Source organism: Habropoda laboriosa, unplaced genomic scaffold (assembly GCF_001263275.1).
Source record: "Habropoda laboriosa isolate 0110345459 unplaced genomic scaffold, ASM126327v1 scaffold143, whole genome shotgun sequence".
Lineage (NCBI taxonomy): Eukaryota > Metazoa > Arthropoda > Insecta > Hymenoptera > Apidae > Habropoda > Habropoda laboriosa.
The window spans coordinates 2,591,791-2,608,606 of record NW_017100404.1 but is presented as its reverse complement, the minus strand read 5'-3'; the positions used below and the strand labels follow the sequence as shown (position 1 = coordinate 2,608,606).

Here is a 16,816-nt window from a genome sequence, read left to right as displayed (position 1 = left end):
CTCATCTCGTATATATACGTCTCTCCTTCGTGCTCTTATTCCTTCTCTATTGCTGCTTCTTTCTCCTTCCCTAGCTTTCTCTCTCCCTCTGCCTCTCGCACGCTCGTTCGCTACCCCCCTCCAACCGGCGACCCACGACCCACCGTCGTTACCACAGCCACCTCGATCGCCCCCTCGCCTCTCTGACTCCGCCGCCCAGCCACGCCGTCCTACCTCCTCCTCCTCCGCCTCCTCCACTGCCTCTACCAGTATGCTGCTGCTGCTGCTGCCTCTACCCTCCCCCTCCCTCCGCCGCTCATCCCCAAGCCCAAGGAAACGCGGGATCGCTTCGAATTCAAACTACTGAACACGAGGTTACCACGCGTCAAATCTGACACTTCGGCACGACGACGATTCGCCGCCGCAACATTCTCTAACCGACATGAAAAATACCGTCGATGACGTGAAACTTTACTAATTTTCATGTACAGAGCACGTTACTGTTTCTCTAACGGTATTAACTCGCCGAGTATAAAAGTCCGCGACACACTCTGTAGTTGAACTTCAAAGGACGACGAATAAAATGAAAATAACGAGCTCGTGTTTACGTTTTTTTTTTTTTTTTTTTCGTTAAGCACTTCGAAATACCCGGTTGGCTTGGGCGGTTCGTAGCCGACGGATGTGTGTTGCAGGGTTTCGAGATATGGTTTTCTGGTTGATGCAATTTACTGATCGAGTTTTGTTGTGTACGATCACACACACAGTCGACGAGCATGGGTTCGTAGAGGATAGTTGGTAAAATATTTCCACGAGATTTCGTCGCCGTCTCTGTCGTTCATATGCGCCAGCCTTTCAAGACGTTACGAGAGGATAGCATTCTACCGTTGCGATCGTCGCTTTAAAACGAGACGTTCTTTTGGGGTCGTTAGAGGTGAGCAACAATCGTATATCCGATGTATCCGTTGACGACAAAAAAAAAAAAGAATCACACACTGGAACACTTCGTACATGTACGCACGGTCGAAATACACGATTGATGGTTGAGAAACGTCGGAAGCAACGAGAATAAAGTCCCTTCGCGTATGTGCACCGAACTTTAGAATTGGGTAGGACTTGAATTTTTCACAGCGAACGACACACAACCACATCGTAGTCGTGATGCCATGTTCACGTAACGCTCTCTTGGCTGGTCATACAAGAACGTTAGAGGCAGGGCGAACACAGGCCGAACACCAGTTTTCAAAAGGAGAAAAAAAAAATGTAGAGAAAAAACTGGCGTAGCACTTCTCACTCACCTGACCAACGTCGCACCACATTATTATTTCGCTGGCACTGACGACAGCATCTTGGATCGCTCGTGTACCATACACAGTATAGCGCAATGATTTTTTGTTTTCAATGAAGAAACAGTACGTGAAATCGAAGCTCCACCGTCGGTGTACGCTCCGTGAAATGCTCTGTTCGTTTTGCTCTCTCACAGTCTCACGAAATACACTCACAATTGCGGATATATTTGTCGCCGTTTGCTTGTATCTCGCGTTTCAGAATACCGCCTGACTAGCTCGTCGAGTAACACCACACGATCACTTCGAGTGAACGACACGACTCTCACCGACGAACCCACTAGCTACTGGCTGGCCATGCAAAGCATTACTGAATACTCTGACAACAGTACTCGTCGAGTGCCGCCGCTCGGTTTTCCCCCGAGCGCGCGCTCGGCCGTTTCCGTTGGACCTCGGCCCACCTGCACTCTAGCACGACGGCACAGCACGCAGTACCGTATCTGCGTCATTCTATGCCCTTCCCTCGTTCTTGCGTCTATCTTCGAACCGCTTACTGTGATCTTCTTACGCGAAGCTTACATGTTTTATGTATTAAAAAATTGAGACACGTGTATCAGAAATTATATAGGAATAAAAAGATTCAATAAAATTCAATTACGTTTATTAATTTCTACCCATATCACTCCCATACAAGATCTAGAATTTTTTATTCTTATCGATCATTATATAACGCGTGTTACGTGCATGGATTTACGTTACATTATCGTCAGGATCATGTGTAAGCTAATATTTTCTAATTTTTATGAAAGAAACACCTCTTGAATGAACGTAAATTAAAGGGTCCTGGCTATTTTCCAGCCTGTAAAATTGTAATAACGGGAGCGTGGCGGGTACTTTAATGTTCGCGAAGAAAGTTTCAGAATTTATTTTTACACGCTACCGGTTGGCTGCGTGTAGCCGATGTAACACGCACCACTGTGTGTTTTGGTCGTTCGAAATCATGCAAAATGAATTTCATGAGTATCGACGCGCGATGATACCGATGATTTAGTTCGATCGAATCATTTTTTGCGCAATGGCCGTGCCAACGACAATACGAATTCATTAAAGCGTTAGCTAAATTGTTTCGATATATCTATCAAAATACGCGTGGAAAAATTAAAATAGTTCTGTGTTTCAATGATTTACTACGCCGACCGATTGAATTTCGAATTCAATAAATTATTTTTAAAAGCCATTGTACATCGAAAAGCGAACAGCATATTGTCGACATTCGAACGGTGGTAGATTTTGTACGGGCGGAAGGGTAGGTTCTATTCACGCCACGTAAATTAATTGTATAATTGATATTGAATATCCTCGGATTGTTTATGCCATTCAGGTTGCTCATAGAAAGGAAATTCATTGTTTAAATACATGATTTTCAAATGTAATCAATGCTTTTATATAGTCTGATTTATAAACTGATTTATGATGCTTGTCTAACATTTGAAAAAAATTGACAAAAATAACAAGCATAGATAGAACGCACTTGCTAAACGCGGAAAGGGCATAGAGAAGGGACGACCACGTGTGTCCTTAAATCCTTACCAAAGAATTCAAACTTTTTGAATTAAAATAACGACAAGTTGCATTTTTTTTGCACTAAAGTTCGAGGTATTATTTTATTTTATTTTATTAATGCAACATCTGTCTACAAAACACATTTATTTAAAGAGGTTATGTTGTATTGAATTTCTGTTTTCACCCTCTTCAAGTTTTCAATTGATTTTTGCATTATTAAATATAAAAATTACGAATATAAAGATGTTTTTCATCATAAAAGTGTTTGTACTAACATTGACGCGAAAAATTGTTCTGCGCGAGAAAGTGCGCGATAGTCTGGTTCTCGCTCGATGAAAGTTACGGGAGAATGGATAGAGCTACGATGAAAAATTTGATCCAACGCAAAAACTCAAAATGACTTAGGCCATTGGATAGGTACTGCCGAGAACTATTTCGCGAACCTCGCACTTCTCGCGCCGTTTATCAGCAACTTTCTTACGCCGAGTCTCCAAATTATGTACTTCCGAACGGTCTAAAATCGAAACTAAAAACATTCGACACCATCGTATAATTACAATGTTGCCACGGTGTAAAATAAATTCTAATCTTTCGAATTTTCCAAAGCATCGATCTATTAAAATTAATAGAAAAATTTTCACGCTACAATTTATTTAATCCTTCGAATAAAATCATAAGCAAATATATAAAAATTACGTCGAAAAATATTTACGTAACAAATCTATAAATGTATCTATGAAGAAATATCGTAGAATTTTTTAGCGCGTCAGCAAATATAACGAAAATTGTAGCGTTCGATATCGAATCGAAACTGTGGCTCGATTTCGATTTCGAGGCTATGAAACGGGGAACTCGTAGGCACCGGGGCCCCTGAGTACGAGGGAGTCTGCCCAACGCCGTTAGCTTCGAAACCCGCCACTGACTGTCAGCCTGTATACGGCAAGCAGCGTAAGAGCGCTCGAAGGCCTCGGCTCTCGCGAGCCAGCAACGAGGCAGACAACGCCGCACGGATACCGCGCGCCACCTTCCATACGGCAAGCAGCCTAAGAAAATTCACCGCGAACATTTTTATTCGGTATCGGGTAAACGGGCCGCATCATCGGTACGCTTCGATCGCGAAACAACAGCGTGCAAATGCGCGCATCGATCGTTGATCGTTGTTTCCCAGTAGGTCGGTTAATTTCGCGAATTTTGCGGGACATTCCGTAGGCAGCCCGAGGGGAGAGCGTGCTCGAGGCTTTGAGAGAGGAGCGTACGGCAGCGTATCGCGCGACGGCCACAGCCGTCGGCGAGGCAGTTCTAAGCGAAGTCGTTTTCTCCGTGAAGGCGCGGTGAAAATTTCTTCCTCCTCCTCGTCGAAGCACAAACTTCTTTCTCCCTTCATTGTTGCCCGGTGTCTACTTACACATCCGAGCGTTCGCAATGCTTTTAACACAGAGAGAAAAAGAACTTCAGCTTCTTGTTACCGCGTGAAAGTCCCTATGTCCATAACTTGAATTTCGATCGATCCGCTCTCAGCTACCGGTGAGGATCGAGGTGGCGCGCCGGTGTGTTTTCGAAACGTAAAGCCAAGATTTTATGAAATTTGTTCTCTCGTTTGGTTCGCGCTGCGCGATTCACGACCAGCGCTGAGTCGGTCAGGCAGAGATCGTTGTTTTCAGAGAGATCGAACCGCGGACCGTGACGAGTTCCGAGGCATGTAATGAGTTTCATCTGCTATCCCCAGGATTCACGAATACCAACGGTTACTTTTGCTGATCGAGAATGGGAAGAGTGTCGCCAACGTTTCGACACGAGTTTAACGCGTGTGTCGTTTGTGTTATTGTTGTTTAACGTGCGGTTTTGTCGATTCGAACGGCGGGAAACGCGAACGCGTCGAAAACCCGAAAAAGAGAGGGAAGAAAAGAAAGAGTAGTGGGACGTAGGAGAGTTTTAACTGGCAGCTTATTGTCGGCGCGAGAATGCGCCAATGATTCTGACCGCGGAAACGAGCGCGTACCGACCGTTTAAACCAGCTCACTCGCAGTGGCACAGCCGTATGCAGCGTAATACCTGTGCCGTGACAAACGAAGAGACCAATACACGAGGACAGACGAACGCGTGGCTTCGCGACGGAAGTAAAGCGCCAGTTGGGTTTACGATTGGTTGAGCATTGCGCGACAGATGAATTGTGGCCAATGAATGTCCTTGCTCTCTGGACGAGGCCGCGGCGACGTAAGCAAGCCTTATTCGAACATTATGAACGTTTGCGTATCTCTGGGAGTGCGCGTTATGCCATGCTTTCGTCGATTGTACACCGATTTCAGAAGCATCTACCGGATTCTAACCGTTCGTATTTTACGATATATAGACGGTTTTATGAAAACTATATATCCTCCTGTTTTACTACGCTACGACGGATTTTCTAACGAACTGGTACATTTAGACGATATTTCTTCTTTCTTTATTTCGTCGATAGTCTTTGTTCTTTTTATATTTCTCTTATTTTGCTTCATCCTGTTAAAATCACGTTCGAAATGATTTAGACTTTCCTTTGATATGATTAGTAAACTTTCTCATCTAGCAACGGAATAGGAACTAGGCATCGAAGGTACTCGTGGTGGGGATAAAGAAAGATCGAGGAACTCGCGGGGCGTTTTACGATCGTCTTCGAAAGCTGCGACTCCTGTGCACTTCCGGCCTGGATTCTGGAAGCACCTTCAGGCGGTTTTCTTTTCGCGGAAGCGAAAAGATAATTCTGCAACTGCTGAAAATATCGCGATGATGTTGGATAGGCTGTCTACTCGACGTATCGATATCTCGCTGCTACTATTTCCTATGAATTATAGATCGTTTTGTTGTAACGGAAAGGCTTGAGGTAGAATTTTTATATTTTTTACGTGTTTCGAGGTTATGTAAGAAGAATCGTTAAAAGTAATTCCTTAGTATAAAATATTACTTTAATTACGACGTGATACGATGTTTTTCATATTTTTTAATACTAAATAAACGATATTTCGATTATTTCGTGGACATTGAACGTTTCGCACAATTTGTTACCGAGTATCGACTGAAAATCTACAACTTAATGGTGTTTACGTTACAAGACTGCAGAAGTATCTGAGTATGGATTCGAAAAAGCATCCAAGAAAATCGTGTTACGTTGGTGCAGCGACCGAAGATACTTGGAAAGTCGGGTTCGTTTTCCCACTGTCCCCTGCAACCGGAAGTTACTCTTCGGCTGCATTTCTTTCATCCTTAAATCTCCTTTACCGACGTCCTTCTCTTTTTTCCTCAACGGCGTTCTTCACTTTCGAGACATGATTTGTACAGGTTGATAAACAAAAATTCTACGTTGCAAAATAAACCAACCAAATTTCTGATTTACAGAAATCCGATTTTTGGGTAATTTCGGATATTTGTCATTTATATATTTTATTCTGTGAATTCTTCCTAACAAATAAACGGAACAAATTTATTCCCCAATACAGAAGATTTATTTGAAACCGTAGACAAATTATTTAGCGTACAACAGACACGAATAAATTCCTTTACTTTCGGAAGATATCTTATTTTCAAAAATATAAACACACCTCGCTGTTCGAAGCGTCCAAACATGGTTCGACACGGATACAAAAACCCGTAGAAGTTCAGGAAGCATGGCTTCTGGTAAACAAAGTCTAAAAGTCCGGTCACTCGGCCTCGTATACGCACTTCACGAAACCAACGACCGAATATTAAAGAGTGGAATTATTATAATTAGAGCACGATACATACAATTTGTTTCTTGTTAATCACAAAGAAAATATTAAACTTATATAACTTCGCAATTTACATCGTTCAACACATTGGCACAATTGGTATTTATTAATCGTCCTGCATATATTCTATTTTCAATATAAATCCTTAACAAATCTTCTCTCGCACGTTAAAATTGAAGAGCAACTAATTTCGAGAATTTCTCCAACAATTATCAAGCGGTAAAAAGCGTGTACACAGGTATCTTACCTACTTAAACGAGATAAACATTTTTAATGAAAAATATTTCTTCGTCGCCGCATGCCAAAGAATTTGTACGTTCGTTCGCGCGTTCCCGTTTGCCGGTGCTGCTCTTTCTTTGTTTAACCAACTGAGACTGTCATCCGCTATCTATCAATAATCCTTCAAATTCACGTTGTTATCCAATAGCGAGGCCCAGCAGCTGGAAGTCTCCCGCACGGCCGAATTAAAAGCACCTGTTAACACACGTTCGGTTCTACAGTGACATCCGGATGACATCGACAGGTGCTGTAAGTTAATCAACTAATTTGACAACTCGCACGTGCATCTGAGTTCCGTTTATCTCGAGCCCACGCTAATTATCGATAGGATCGAGTGCATCTTCGATAGATAAAACCATCGTGATTATCGTCGTTCAAGGTTGACCTTGAACAGAATCTTCCAGATCGTTTCCGCGATTTCTTTTGCAATTTTGCCGCGAATATTTATCATTCTCGAGGTGGAGTGTGATTTAATGTACAGCGTGGGTCTAATTATCTTCCCTAATTTTTAGACGTAATTTAAAACGGTACTCAAAGGGTGAATAAGGCAGGAGACGAACATTTTACCCCAGAAGTTTCACATTTGGTGAAAATTTCAGGGTCCTGGATCATTTTAAAGTCACACTATTGGACTTTAATTGTTTCGATTAAGTTTGGATTATTGGACTTTGGAAAGTTTGACACTTGGACCAGCAAACCTGTAAGAATGACGGATTTCCGATTTCTCACATTAAATTACAGAAATGTAGTTCAATTACAGACTTTTGCTGAATTACAGACTAACGATTCCAATTTCTATGATTTTTACACAGTCTTATCTAAACATACCGGAAGGAAAATAATGTACCACATTCAACTCCGGTTGTTCTAGCGCTAAGGAGGTCAAAGGTGACCAAAGGAAACCCAAGAAAGTGTCACATATAACCAAATTTTTCTCTCATCCCATTCCCCCTTCGAACCCACTAAAATCACCTACAAAAACCAGAGAACCTAATTCCCCGTAATAACTAATTCGTCAAATTTCACCTATCTAAAAACCTCGAGAACGAAATCTCGAAACGAGAAAGTTCAACGACCCAGAAGGTACACACCCAACGATCGACGGCAAAAAATCGTTGGCAGATATGAAATTTTTACACTTACGCCGAGAGCTCAGACAGAAGACTATCGTAGTTTATTGCAGTGCACACGCGTTCGAGTACTATAAATCGAACACACACTGTCGTACCCAGAGTAGGGAGGGGAAGGTGAGGGGATTAATACGAAAAGGACGAAGGAGGAAATAAGAGTAAGAAGAAAATGGCCCGCGGTAGCGGCGCCGTTCAAAAGGGCGGTCACGCTAATAGCGACGATCGGATCCTCATTATGGATTCCGATGGTGGGTATCGATAAAGATCGGCAATAAGATCCCTGCCTGCCCTCCTCCGTTACCGCGGTCTCGGGGTATCCCTTTCGCTTTACCGGCACAAGTGCCACGAATTAATTCGGTTCGAATCGTTTCGGGATTAGCCCGGGCTAAGAAGCCTGGCAATTTCGATTCCGGCTACTGACCGAGTGAAACACCCGTGTTTACATAATAGGCCCCGATCTTCCAGAGGCTTGTCTCGTATCAAACGAGGCTCGGTGATATAAACAGACCGCGATGACAGCAAAACCAGCAACACACACACCGTCTGTCTCGTTTCCTCCTCCTCGATCGGCATTAGATTTATGCAAATCGATACACGCTGTTTATTAGTCACCCGGTGATCGACGATAAATGAAAAATGAGAGATAGGAAGTGAAAAAAAAAAGGAGAAAAATGTAAACGATATATGTACATACACGCGTATTATGGTTTGTTCGGTGTCATTGAACGAAGTCGCTCGCGGCGTGTATATATAATTAGAAGAGACATTTATCAATTCTTCGCGATTCGAAGCTTTTTCCACACGTTTAATAAGACAGGGAGATCGAGCCTCGATCATTCTCATTCATGCGTTTCTCGCTGAACTAACGCGTGTATCGATGTAAAGCACCGATGTGAAACTTATTATTCATTAATTACTCATTGCCACGGACGATCGCGTAACTCTGCGGGGATCACCGCGTGTGTAACTTTGTCAACGACCCTGCGGTGACGCGATTAATTAATTCTTGACAGTTGTGCACGGTTAATGAGGAACGAGAATGCAGACGGTGGAAGGGAAAACAAACAAACGACGACGTTCGACGTGACGATTGCTCGCGAGCGCAATAGAGCATCTTATCGTTCCGCTGATAAAAAGAATCTTTTTATCGGAGATAAGATTGTTCTTGAGCCTTCAAGTTGGAAGCAATGTCGCACTTAACACGCGAATCGCGTAGAAAATGATTATTGATATAGACACGAGGCTTGCCGGAAAGATTGGAAAATCCTGTGGTAAGAGGGTTTATTTTCACGATTTTTCGCCTGTTTTCTCAGATGCGACTTAATTTGTTGCATTTGGATTTTGTGGGAATATTTGAAGTAGGATTTGTACGGGTGTACAAGATACTTCAGCTTTGGGTGAAAATGATCAAAAGTTGTATTCGATAATTTTGGGACTTTTGTTGCAAGTTCTTTCGGATGAATCTTTTATAACTCGTTTAGGTACACAATTTTTATCGAATGTTTCAATCTCAATCTGCATTCACACATGTTGCAGGTATCGCGATAGAAATTAATGCACGATACAAATCGCGATAAGAATCAGTATCAGCTGGTAGTCTCCTGTAGCGTTGTCGTGAAACGTCGACACCTCGAGCGTGACTCTGACACAAATATTTATATTGAGGTAGGTCCTTAGCTAAATACGACGAAAATTTTTTTAGTCACACCTCTTAGAATTCCAATCCAGAGAAAGGAGTAATACTTGTAAAAGATCACTTCCAAAAATATTCAGACACTAACAGAACCTAACCATTCAAATATTACGAATATTAGCAATATTTTAGTCGAGCGAACAGCATTTTTAGTCGTAACGAAAAAGCATCACTCTAATCTCTTCACAATTAATCAAAATAAATAACTAGACAAGCAAACTTACACAGTGTTGGAATATTTTTGGAAGTAACCGTGTGTACCGATACAGATCCGAAAGCGTACATACGTAGCCCTTTAAACGCAAATCCGACGTGGGAACTTTTCGCAGATTTTCGACGGAGCGTCGAGGAGGAGAACGAAAGTGAAAATTGTGATGAAAAGAAGCGCAACGGGAGAGCGAGAGATGGATCGGGTTCACCTAAATGCGACTTCCAATTAATTCTCAGCCGACAGAAGGGTCGACGTACCACCGCGGAAGGAGAGAATCGTAGCCCCATAAAACAGAGTCTCGCTTCGCCTCTTCCACCTCCACCTACTGCTCTCTCTCTCTCTCTCTCTCTCTCTCTCTCTCTCTCTCTCTCTCTCTCTCTCTCTCTCCTCGTTCCTCTTTCCGCCTCTTTAACCCTGACCTCCCGTAAAATACACGGAGAAAAAGACTTTTCCAACGTGTACGCACGAGCGAGCTGCCGAGCTGGCCGAACTCATGAATGGACCCGCGGCTCTATTTACGAGCGCGCGACCTGCTGCTTTTATCGTCGTCTCGAGCCACTCTTTCGCCCCGGCTTTGCCGCTTTTGGAGCCCGCCACAGATGCGCCACGAACCGACGCTTTTATCCCACCAGATGCGACATTGGCAAACGATGTCTTCGCACGATGATTCACCCACGTTCCGAGAGGGACAATTTTGGATCTGATTTCGATCGAGAGAGCTTCGAGCTTATTGTTAGATAGAACAGAGGCGTGCTTGACAATTGGGATATTCTTTTCTCGACTTTGCCGTTGAGCCACTTGGAAGCGAAAGTGATTGGCTTCGACTTATTAAACTAAGTTTGCGAAAAGTTGAGGCCTGGTCTTTAGCTTTGGCACTGTGATTCGAAAAGGTGGAGGTAGTAATTAGTCTCGCTTCTGAATGGTTCAATTTGTAACGGAGATAATTGTTATTACGAAAGGTAAGGTATAATGAAAATAATAAATGTGCTACAATAAATGTTTATGAGTATGCAAGGTACGATGTTTTGTGTAGATTGTATTATCACGAAGAAATTTATTTGAAAATATATCAACTGTCTCTGTTACTCTCTAGGTTTTACTTTTAATTGCATACACGAGAATGTGAGTTAAAAAAAGCATTCTGTAATTTTCATTATTTGCTGAATAAAAATGGAATGAAATAAAAGTAAAAGTGGTCTTTCTTTGTCACGTCCTTCTCAAATTTAACGAGCTTCAAGAGCTTCTTAACTGCGTTCACTTCTCGAACAGAAATTTAATCTCTCCAATTTACAATTAAAAATGAGTAAAAATGATAACTTTCGCTGTGTCTTTTTCGAACGGCGCAATTAGAAGTGAATAAATAAACTATTGCTCAATAAACCGAACCACAAAGGCACGATTAAAATAAGCTATTGCGTTTCGAAGCGGCGATCGACAAAACGACGAGTTAACTCGTCATCTCCAATTAACGGATTAAGCAACGCCGAACACTGCCTTACGCGTTTAACGTTACAGTTACTAAACAGCTTGTTTAGATGTATCCGACAAAGTTGCAAGTTCCCCACCTTCGTGTACTTTCTACACGAGCGATCCGCTAACGCACAACCAGAAACCGCAATCCACCTCTCGGCGATATATCCAGTCCGCATTGTATATACGTGTAAATTGCGAGGAAAGTGGGTTAAGGGAAACGCAGCTAACGGTACACACGGCGGGTATCTTTCCCATAAAGTTCGATTTCCATCGCGTCGCCGCGTTCGTTTCCCTTGAAAATGAATTCCTGTAAACACTGTGGCAACCACGTGACACACACACCACCCCCTTTGCCCCCCAGAAAGCGAAACTTCCCGAGATTCCCGCGTGCGTGTGTCGCGTTTCTCGTTCGTTCTCGTTCAATATACATATCTCGGCTCGTCGTTGTCCTCCTCCTCCACGCTATCTCGCGATTCCGTGCATTCGGCGACGCGAAACTTCAAGTCCGGCGAAAATCGGGCCGGCTAGAGGATTGGAAGAAAGAGAGGGAAAAGTAACAAGAGAAAAGAAACGAGGGAAAGGAGAAGATTAAAAAGGCAGAGAAAAACAGAGAGAGAGAGAGAGAAATGAAGAGACGAAAATAAAGGTGGAGAAAAAAGTAGAGACGAAAATAAAGGGAGAAAGAAAATAACGAGAGAAATAACGACAGAAAAAAGTGAAAAAGGAGAGAAAAATAGAGAGGCAGAGGAGGAAGAGAGAGAGAGAGAGAGAAAAGGAAGGTGTAGCCCTGTGGCCGGCAAGAAGCCGCGTTCTTGCGCCCCAGGTATTCAGCGTCTTACGAAATACCGTCACGTCCCGGTTACAATTCAATCCTGGGCCGCGGCTTTTTCGAGCGCGCCAGCGTGCAAGGATCCGCCGTGACCTACGTCAAATTTCACGGCTCCCGGCCGCGAAACGAGAGTTCGTTCACGCGGCACTATCACTCGCAGAATCATTATGCCGGCACGAACAATGGACTTCGCTACCATACACACACTCATTCTCCCCTCCCATGCACACACAACCGACAAGAATCGCTAGAAATCTCCAACGGGCAAAAGTTGGCCCCAATTATAACAATATCATCCGCGTATCATTGTCACTACTGAATTCTTCACATTCTGCCCTGCGTGCAGCCTAACTCCAACGCACGCCTGTCTCCCCCTTTGTAACACGTGAATTTTAATTACTCCATAAAATTCGGCGCAGATCTCCAGGCACGCGAGGAATTAAAATGTTTAAATACTACGGTAATTCTCGCCGCGCCTGAATTTTTCTTTCCTGCTCCCGCTGAAGAATTCAACGCCGCGCCCGCCTCTACCTTTTATCCGACGATGCAAGTCGGGTGTGCAAACTAGAAGAGTGTGCAACGAAAAGAAGAAGAAGAAGAAAGGGAGAGGTGACACGGTATTCGTGTTACTCGGTATCGTTGGAATTGTTCTCGTTTCGAAAGTTCCTGCGGCGGGGAGTAACAACAGCAACAAACACAAGTCGCGCGCGCGTATCGAAGAACAAATTCGGAGCACGCGCGCGATTCGGAACCGGCGACGCGACGTCGTGTTGTTAAAACGGCGCCAGGATCAACGTCGCCGCGACCTACGACAAATTCGACACTATCAGTCTCGATCGTTAATATATTCCGGCGAACAATGATTCACGTCGTGTGTGCCCACGCGACAGAGTGCGTACGCCGAGTGCGGCGGTTGCTGATGGGGACTCTACTGTCCGGCAACAGGAACCGAAGTGCCGTAAAACTAATCCTCCCAGATACAAATTACACAATCCTCGTCTGCGTCCTCCCTCTCTTTTCTCGATAAATATCTCCGCGGACGTATGAATGGGCGTCCGTGCGCGACGTTCGACACATCATCGTTTCTTTTCACTTTTTCATCGGGATCACCACGTGTTGAACGTTTGCTAATACTGAGACTCCGAATGGGATTCGACTATGTATACACTTTGTTGTTTACGTTACTGCTTAACCCTTTCGGTGTGAAGTTTGTAGGGCTGGTTAATCTGAACGACTCTGGGTGCTTTTCTTTTTTAACGTTTTTAGAGTTTCAACGGCGAGGATATGTTTGTCGGAGTGGAGGAAGTGAGATTAGAAAGTAAGAACGATGTAAGCTTCTAATTTCTAATAGATGGTTTTTAATTGCGAGGAATGTATAAATAGTAATTTTGCACATTTCAGTGAGTTTACACGTGTTGGGAGTCGCTGAAACAAAGGGAAACAATCGCCTGATTCTTTATCGATGTTCAACAATTAGCTGGTGCAAAAATGTTTCGTTATCTCAACTTATACTGTGCATCGGTATGACAGTGTTTATCTGAGTAATCAGGAGCACTGCAATGAAACTAAATAATACATGTACCGTCTTCCAGTGTCTATTTTAAGGATCTAGGTGACTTTGTATCATTTGCAAAAACAGTTTTAGACACTGGTAATTATATTATTCATAATAAATAAACGCGACAAAACCAGAGTTAAACGTAGCATACTTCTTCCTCTTCTGGTATATTTAGGTATACTATACAAAGAACTTCAAAATTAGAATGATCAATGCAAAATCCTCATTTCAACAAAAGAGTCACCAAAAACACATAAACAAAATCACCTCAATAATTTCTGTAACTTAAAGCCAAAAAAGTCTGACAGGTGGATTGTCATATTAACACATTGAGCGCCGGCGACCTAAGAGACATTTAAAGCCCCAACTGAATGTATCGAATAATCCGATAGAGAGTCAGCAATATACTCATTAGTAATTTCACTCATATTATATGGGTAAAAAGGTACAGAATAATAAGACTTGTTATACTGTTCAACCAAAAGCGTAAGCGTACGAAAGATATACTGTCTGCGGAATACACTGCTCGAGAGTGATTCCTGTTTCTGAACCATCGTATACGTTTTGTTTCTAGAGTATAACAAATGAAGATCGTCGTAACCATGGAATGCAAATCGATGTGTAAGACACCCATACCAGCAAGAAAGATTCCACTTCATCGTGGGGCCGGCGCTCAAGCGATAGACCCAGAAATCCGCATTATCGCGGGGCCGGCGTTCAAGCGATAGACTCAAAATCCCGCGTTTTCACGGGGCCGGCGCTCAATAAAAAAGTAGAAATTTTTTCACCATACTCTTATTTCAACGAGCACCGAAACGGTTAAACATCCCACAAACGAGCTATCTCGTCGAATGCCGTTGACATTTGAGTCCGTGGTTCATCCACCGGTCGCGGAATACCATAACCAATCAATCGGAATGTATTAACGCCTTCCTTAAACGGCGATTACCAAATCGGCCGTACTATAGCCCGCCCCTTATTTATTACCCACGCGATCGATCCTCTCCGCCAGTACGCATACGCATAGAAACACGTTTGAACACACACGTGTGTTTGTATGGTACAGGGAAGTAGGAACACCAGCCAACACGGGAGAACAAAATATCCCGTGCCTTATAAGTGCTCGATACAAATCACCTAATCTCTCCTGGCTTCTCTATCTTGCCATTTCTCATTCCCACAGGTTTTCTCTGTCTGTTCAGTGGACTATTGGTACCGTCCTCGTTCCACGAACGGTTTCCACGCGTTTCCTCCGTCTCTATCTTCGTATCGCTTCCTCCTCCTCTCTGTACAAGCTTCCGTGGCGGCACGTTTGTTGCACGACCTGCCCCAATGTCTCTTGCTCTCTGTCTCTCTTTTCCCCGCAGATCCCGAGGAACCCGACGCGCTCCACCGCGCCTCGATCCTCGTACATCAGCTTTTCCCTCTCTTTCTCTCTCGCCGATGTCGCACGCGTCCATGCATTATAAATATCTCCAAATATCTCGCGTTCCTTATTCAATCGGCCCGACAGAGACGAAGGATGCCGCGCGAGAGACCATGGGTGAGACGAGGAGAGACAGAGAGAGTATCGGGGACTGTTATTCGGTCGATGCCATCCACGCAAATACTGCTTTCCCCCTCTCTCTCTCTCTCTCTCTCTCTTGCTCTCTTGTATATGCGTGTGAGTGTAGTTGTGCAGTGACAGAATTCTATCGATGCCCCGGGACCACGTGGTCCATTCTGAGATTTGGTTTTGTTTAACGCCGACTTCGGATCGACGGAGATTCGGGAGATTTGAGTCGAGTGTGAGATGTTTGAGAATTTTTTAATTCTGTTTGGAAACAGATTCGCTTGGATTTCACTTCTTTTTATGAAGATCCGTGAAATTTGAGTCGAGTTTGACATGTTTGGGAATTTTTTAATTCTGTTTGGAAATAGCTTTTCTGGTGTTAATTTTTGTCGATAAGGAACCCTGAGATTCGAGACGAGTGTGACGTGTTTGGATATTCTTTAATTATGTTTGGAAACAGCTCGTTTGGAATTAATTTTGTTTTACGGAGATCCGTGAGATTTGAGTTGAGCTGTGACACGTTTCAAATTTTCCAAAAATGGAAAAATCCAAATTCAATCTTTTTCACCTTTCTAGACAAATGTAATCCTTTTTCACTTCCATTCTATTTAGCATAATATTAATCAGAAATGATTGGTTAATTCAAGTTTTAATTAAGCGATATTCAGTTTGAAAAGTCAGAATGAACTATGAATGGGAGAACAGTTACAATTCGAAATAGCTCTAAGATTAGATTGCATTAATAGAAATTTGTTCTAATGTAAACATTCGATGCTATTCAACTAATACTCGTCTATGTTCTATTATAGTGACGTAACAACGCTCTCAACAAAACTGATACACAATTTTCCATCATCATACCTCGCAAATTTTCTCACATTTTTCCATTCGTCTTTTTACAAAAACAATTCTATTTCACCTAAAACGGACATCAACGGTGATTCGACGCACAAAATACGCTCATTTGACGTCCACAAGAGTGAACTCGAACTCTGACAATTATTCGAATAAACTTTGAAAAGCTTTATGCAAAAACACAGTTACTTTACATTCTTGCATACACCGCACTCCTGATTTCGTATTAATGTATACCAATTTAAAACGCACACACACACAGTCTTCCTCGAATCACGCAGCAGAAACACCCACTTTCCATATTATTAGAAAAAAAATACGAAACTCGAACAAAACGAAGAAAACGCCTAAAAACATAACACAAACGCACAAATCTTATCGAAGAAAATTCAATTCGGAACGGTTACCCGCGTATTTTATATAGAGCAGAAACTTTTATTCAACATTATTCCTTTTTTCCATTTTCCCATGTATAATTCATGCATTTCGTAGCGCACGAATTCTAACCTAACAACAACTCGACGTTGATTTCTACGTCGCACGTGACACGTTGCGAACGGTCACGGATCAAAGGACACGGCGGTTTTTTCTAGACTCGCGTCGATCGATCGTGCCTCGTCATCGTCGTCGAGATCGATTTATATTTACACCGAATTAGCGCAACACGATGC

General features: G+C 43.0%; 1 protein-coding gene across 2 annotated transcripts in view; it reads right to left on the bottom strand.

Moving 5' to 3' along the window:
- LOC108575348 (myb-like protein AA) overlaps positions 1 to 16,816 on the bottom strand; it is a 96,404-nt gene that overhangs the window by 43,650 nt on the left and 35,938 nt on the right. The window contains exon 1 of one of the 2 annotated variants that reach the window (XM_017938116.1): positions 1,275 to 1,615. The exons of the other annotated variant lie outside the window; for it this stretch is intronic. Within the exon in view, the coding sequence (XP_017793605.1) occupies positions 1,275 to 1,295 (21 nt within the window). The 5' untranslated portion in view covers positions 1,296 to 1,615. Of the gene's footprint in view, positions 1 to 1,274; positions 1,616 to 16,816 lie in introns of those variants that run through there. 2 annotated transcript variants of the gene reach the window in all.